A 6,150-nucleotide genomic window follows, 5' to 3' on the forward strand; every position below is an offset into this window, starting at 1 on the left:
AGAAGTAACGCGCGTTTCGGTGGCGGGGCGGGGACGTGGCAGTGCGGTGTGGAGCTGGTCACGAACCCCTCGGTTGCTAGAGGTGTTTTCCCGTCTTCGAGAGCACGTCTGCTGTTGTTGGCCTTCAATAGACGGATTGGTGGTGGCTGCTGATGCAGGAGGATTCAGATGATGGTCTGCTAGTTCTAATCACTAGATCATTAAATCTAGCAAGCACTGAACGGGGATCCTGTTGGAGATAGGATGAGTCTCTACTCGGTCCCTACTGCGTGAGCAGGCGTTAAGTAAGCCAGCAAGCGTCTTGCCTGTGTGGCCTATCTGGACATGGGCTATTTTCATAGCTGCATTAGGAAGGTGTGTAGGGTGACATACAGTTCTCTACCCAGGCACCTCTTTCTCTAGGAATATATAAAAAATCTCCTGCCCCGAAAGTTCAGACTCGCACTTTCCAGCAGCAGTGGCCATGTACTAAGTCACATGTTTTATCATAGTCACGTCTTCTGTTTGAAAGGATGCTTTCTCTTCCAGCTCAGGCAGAGGGTTACACATATGAAATAAATAACTGTCTGGTTTTTTTTTTTTCCTACTCAGGTGTAAAACTTCTGTTGCATGGTCTTTGCTCCAACACCACAGTCAAATCTTTAGATTTGAAGGTGAGTCTGTTTGAATGAAGTTAAGACAAAGAGGTGGGAAAGGAAATAGGAGCACAAGCTTAATCAGAGTTAGAAATAGACAGTTCTGGTGCAGGATTGTTCTACAAGATGTGTACTTCTGTAGAGTTCTTGTTCTCAAGTGACTCAGTCCTTGCCTCCCTAACACCATGTCACAACTTTCCAAAGTTACTTTGCAGCTCATCTTTGTCCGTTTTTATTCAGTTACTCTGTTTTGATAGGAAGTAATTGCTGTATATCTTTTGTCAGTTCCTGCTTGGTCAGATGAGGCATATGTAGGCCTTTGGGGGGGTTTCTGTATTAATCAGTGAGTTACTAATTGTTTGACTTGTGCTTCTGTAGAGTTTATCCAGCTTGTCAGTGTCTTTCAGCTAGCCTGGGGCTTGGAACTAAGCACGCGCTTTCAGATGTGATGATCGCTCTACTGCCAGAGTGACTTTCTCTCTGTATTCCTCTGGCACGTAGCTATTCCCTTGAATCTACAGTCCTAAACTGCATCACATCTTTCTTTCTCATCTGTGCTGGTGCTAGCCAAGCCCTTTTTAATGAAGTGTGTCGAAATGGTTCTGCTTATCTGGAGTCAGCATTTCCTGTCCCATCATGGGCCATGCCGATCCTGTGCTATCCTGTGATTTTTGTGAGCTCTCAGTCATGATGCCTCACAAGACTAATGGTGTATGTATCCACTGTTCCTCCCAGGGTCTTTCATTTTCTGGAAAGCTGACTAGTATGTGAAACAAACGTTACTCAGACCATCTTTGACAGACTGAAATCGGCATTACAGCTGGGGTGCACCTGGTGGTGTTTGATGGGATAGCTGGATTGGGACAGGGCATAGCCTACTGATCACTTGGCACTTTTGTTTCAGGGAAATAACCTGCGAACCGTGGGAGCTGAGGCTTTGGGAAAACTTCTTAGGCAGAACAAATCCATCAGGAGGTAAAAAATTGTATCTACCTCTCTTTCTGTTATTCCTGCCAGATGGAGCACGACATTAGAAAAGAGTTGAGGGTGGTTTTTTTGGGGGTAGGAGGAATGTCAAGCGGTGCAATTTCTTGCGAGGGATGGGACAGGTGAAAGAGTGAAAACTGGGGGTGCCCTTTCTGAGGATGCATGGCCCTAGCAGCATCCTGCTCTCTGAAAATGAGTCTCTATTAGGGGAGCTGGGTGTTCAAATGGGTGCCATGATCCAGGTATCATTCAAGCTCTTGCAGCTGTCTGTTTACTCCATGAACTCCAATCCTGTCTGATTTTCCTTAGCCTAATCTTGGAATGGAACAGCCTTGGCATGTGGGAGGAGGGCTTCTCCTTTTTCTGCCAAGGACTGGGAGCAAACAACTTTCTCCAGCGGCTAGATCTGCGCAATAACCAGATCAATCATCAAGGAGCCGGAGAGCTGGCCATGGCACTGAAACAAAATGCCAGCCTTCAGGAGCTGGGTAAGAGTGACTAAGTTCTTTGCCCGCCTACATATATGCATGCACGCACACATGTATCTTCAGGTTCGTTGCAGCCTGCCCTGATATCTGCCAACTGGTCAGTGTCCTTCCCAATTCCTACCAGTCTGGAGCGCTTTGCAGCTTTGTGCAGGGAATAGAGGTCACAGGCCCATGGCCTTTGGAAAGTGGGAACTGTAATTGGAATCTCTGGAACCAAACCTGCAGATGAAAATTGTGTGCTTGAGCAGAACAGTTCGTAGTGGAGGAGGGAATGGGTTCATTCCCATTTGCGGATGCTATTGGCATGCCTCATGCCAGACTCCGAGGCTTACTTCATACGTGCTTTGTCCTTAGTAAGGAATTTTGCAAGAATTTCCTTTAGGAAAATGTGGCTCTTGGTGCCGGTTCTTTTTCATCCACAGATCGTGGTTGTGGGAGAAAGGCTCATGAGATGAAAATGTGAGGGCAGACTTGCGTACCTTTTGAACTGTAATGGCTTCCTGCACTTTACTGCACTTAGGATTCATCCTTGCCTTTCCTGCTTTGTCTGTCATTTTCCTTCCCTCTTGTTCATCTTGAAAAGGGAGAAAGTATTCACCTGTGTTTGTGCTGAGATCATCTGGGATTAGTTAGCCATGCTTGTAGATGTATAAAGAGCATGGTTTCTTTTGAGCCTTGTGTTTTTCAGCAGATGTGTGACTACTGGGCTGAAAGTTTGCTTTCTATATAGATTTGCGTTGGAATAACATTGGGCTTCTGGGTGGCCGAGCTTTGCTGAACTGCCTGCACAGCAACAAGACCCTGAAGAGGCTGGAGCTGGCTGGGAACAATGTTCCTAGTGACATCCTGAAAGCTGTGGGTAAGTATTACTTGTTGCACAGGAAAGAATCAGTAACTCTTTTCCCGTTTCTGCACTTGAGGGATAATAGGGTACTTGCTGCTCCAGAAGAGAGCTATCCCTCCTCCCCTCCCTTCATCAACAGCATTTACACAGTGCCCTACATCGCTTCCTCTTGTCCTTTAATGAGGGCTGGTCAGGTTGGAGGTGTCACTTGTACCAGCAAGAGGAAAAAAATAATTTGGATTCAATTAGAGATAACTATGCCATGTGAATGTGGAAGAACTTGGGGCTCTAGTTTGCCTCTGAGTAGCCAAGTTTGGATATGGCTAATGCAGCATGTCCTACCCACAGTGGAGTTGAATGGCTCTCCCGTGGCTGGGGTGTTGATTACCCCATATACACTGCTCTCTTCGATTCCGCCCCACCTCGTGTCTGTAAGGTGAGAGCAGTCTCTCTACGTGGGCCAGCCTGAGAAAGGCTACTGTCCTGGTGCTTCTGATAGCCAGGTGTCATTCTGAGTGCTGTCTCTTCCAGCGGTGCTTGCTATTCGGTTGCTTTAGAAACATGTGCATGCTCTCTTGCTCTCTCTGCATCAGAACAAGCCATGGATCACAACCAAGACCGTCAGACTATCCTGAGTGAGACCCAGAACCGAGCGTACATACTCAGCAAGGAGGTTTTGAGTCTGAAGGATGAGAAGACCAAGCAGGTCAGCAGTCTTACATGTTGGCGGTTCAAATGGGGCAGCTGGAATCCTATGCTTTCCTTTGGTATCCCTATGAAACACTCAGTGACAGGATTATTGTGCGCCTGAAGTTGCATGTGCACCTTGGTGGGCGGGCACACAGCATGGTTTGGTAAATTGGGTCCTTCCTCTGAGCTATGTTGCCCAGGAATCAGATTCATGACAGTACGGGTGTGGACACATGCCCTGATGAACATAATCACTCTGGATTCTGGAGCAGTTTTGGTGATTTTTTTTTCACCCGTATTTGTACTTTCGGTTCTTCTTTTGCAACTGGTTTGATATTTTCCAAGTGGTGAAAACCTAGAAATATGAGTCTGTTTTCCTTCTGACGCCTAATGGGGCAGAGTCACTATAGTTGATGACCTCAGTCAGATGTGCTAATGAACACACAAAACCTCCAGTTTGCTTGCTTTCAGTAGAGTGGCTTGACCTGTCTTCAGCTGTCACTAGGAAGAGAAAGATGAGAAATGTAAATGCTTCAAGCTGATGCAGTTCATCTTCTCACTGATGTTTGCCTTGTTCACAGTTCTTGGATTTGATGGACACTATAGACAAGCAAAGAGAAGAAATAGCCAGGAGTGGCAGGTGAGTTGAATTTCTGAGTGCTTTCTGCTCTTTGGTAGCAGAATTGGGCCCTCTCCATTTCCTGGCAGAAATCACCCACCCTTTCTTTTTCCTTTCTTTTTTTTCCACCCCAAATGCAGGATGTCTGCAGCACAAGTCAGCCAGCTGCAGGAAGCATTGGATGAGCAGCACTCTATTATGAATTCACTGAAAGCCAAGTATGGAGGAAGAAAACCTTACCTTCTCACTGTTCTGTGCTGTATAGGCAGTGCTGAGCAGAGCTGTTAAGAAGGGGGATAATCTTGTAGGGTGGCTGGCTTACTATTTCACTTAGTTCTGCAGTAATACCCAGAAATTGCAGTCAGGTCAGGCCTTTGGGTTTGCCACGCTAGATATTTAGCCTGCTTTTAAGTAAAATTACAGTGCATTGGTGTAAGAGCAAGTGAATTACAGAGGGTGAAAAGCAAAAAAAAGGATTGTGGGGATGGGATGGGGGCATGTTCCTTGCACAGTTTACAGCCTGGCAAGAGTCTGTACCTGCTTCCCCTGGCAGTTGGCAGTATCCTCTGTGGATATGGAGGAACCTGACCAGCAAGATTGTGTGCTTAAGAACAATGAGGTGGAGTTGCCCAAAAGCAGTGTTAGATTGTGTAGAGCTCTATGCATATGACAGTGGTTAGACTTCAAACACTGAGGAGCCTGGCTCGTTCAGTTCTGTCAGGTAAAGGTAGTTTCATTATGCCATGCCTCGGTGTGGACATGTCCCTCATGTACAGAGTAAGCAAATAGCTTCTGCTTCCTGTGTTTCAAATTCTATCCCTAATTTTAAATGACCTTGCAGTGCTATAAAATAGTCAGCTTTGTTCTCCTGTGAGAGTGGGCAAATCCTGGATGGGTCCAGGCAGGGAAAACAGCTCATGGAAGACAACATAGGGAAAACGCAATGGGGCACCAGAACACCAGGCTCTGAGAAGTCCCAGGTCACTCACTGTTTGCAGAGGCTGTTGAGTACAGAGATAAGTGGTGTCCTTTTCCCAGGGGCAAAAAATGCCTCATTTAGCTAGCCTGATTTCATCCACTGCCAAATATGTGTTAACATCTTGTACCATGTGGTGTAGAGAGCTCACTGGAAGTGTCTCCCTTAGAAAGGACTCTGGAACGTGTTTCTCTGTATAGGCTGCAGATGACTGAAGCTGCCCTGGCTCTGTCCGAGCAGAAGGTGCACAATTTGGGAGAGCTACTGAACACCACAAAACAGGAACAAACCAGCATGGCTGAGCGCCACTTTACGGAGCTCCAGCAGCAAAAGCAGGTGAGCTGGATAAGTCCTAGTAGGTTTGAGCAGGGTTCCAGGTCATACCTGGTTTGTGTATGCTGGGGGGGCGATGCTGGATGGGACAGTCAAGCATGATTTTAGTGGGTTAACCACAGCTACCATGACAAAAATTCTTGTGTAAATTAGATAGGTGAGTGCTAGGTGTGGAGACGAGCCATGGTGTTTATGGGGTAGGTTGGATTTAGCTGGGTGTAGTGTTCGCTGGAGTAGGTTGGCAGTGCAAGAACTAAGGTGAGTACAGGTTCTTAATTTTGATGCTGTTTGCAGGAAGGTGCTGATCGGGAAGGCAAGCTTTTGCATGACTTGTCTGCTGCCAGTGAGAAAAATCTGCTTCTAAGAAACCAGGTAGGAAAGCAAGTCCAAGGCTGAGAAACGGGACTTCGGCATTGTTCACTTCTGCTCTGTATATATGTCCTCTACTTTGATCCTTGTTTGTGTCTCTGCTGATTTTTCTGTATAGCCAGCTTTCTCTGCTAATAGGAAAAGAAAATCCTTTGTGGTGGTAATTTCCTTGTAGGTGGATGAGTTGGAGAAGAAGTGCAAAGTTCAGC

At 46.5% G+C, this 6,150-nt stretch overlaps 1 protein-coding gene across 1 annotated transcript in view; it reads left to right on the forward strand.

Annotated features, from left to right (window-relative positions):
* Positions 1 to 528: 528 nt before the first annotated feature.
* LRRC45 (leucine rich repeat containing 45) overlaps positions 529 to 6,150 on the forward strand; it is a gene marked incomplete at its 5' end in the record, with an annotated part of 9,774 nt that continues 4,152 nt past the window's right edge. Inside the window, 10 exons of the mRNA XM_009584312.1 lie at positions 529 to 653; positions 1,540 to 1,610; positions 1,932 to 2,110; positions 2,841 to 2,969; positions 3,548 to 3,660; positions 4,226 to 4,284; positions 4,404 to 4,481; positions 5,440 to 5,575; positions 5,867 to 5,944; positions 6,117 to 6,147. Of these exons, the coding sequence (XP_009582607.1) occupies positions 529 to 653; positions 1,540 to 1,610; positions 1,932 to 2,110; positions 2,841 to 2,969; positions 3,548 to 3,660; positions 4,226 to 4,284; positions 4,404 to 4,481; positions 5,440 to 5,575; positions 5,867 to 5,944; positions 6,117 to 6,147 (999 nt within the window). The remainder of the gene's footprint in view (positions 654 to 1,539; positions 1,611 to 1,931; positions 2,111 to 2,840; positions 2,970 to 3,547; positions 3,661 to 4,225; positions 4,285 to 4,403; positions 4,482 to 5,439; positions 5,576 to 5,866; positions 5,945 to 6,116; positions 6,148 to 6,150) is intronic.

Source organism: Fulmarus glacialis, unplaced genomic scaffold (assembly GCF_000690835.1).
Source record: "Fulmarus glacialis isolate BGI_N327 unplaced genomic scaffold, ASM69083v1 scaffold29150, whole genome shotgun sequence".
Classification (NCBI taxonomy): domain Eukaryota; kingdom Metazoa; phylum Chordata; class Aves; order Procellariiformes; family Procellariidae; genus Fulmarus; species Fulmarus glacialis.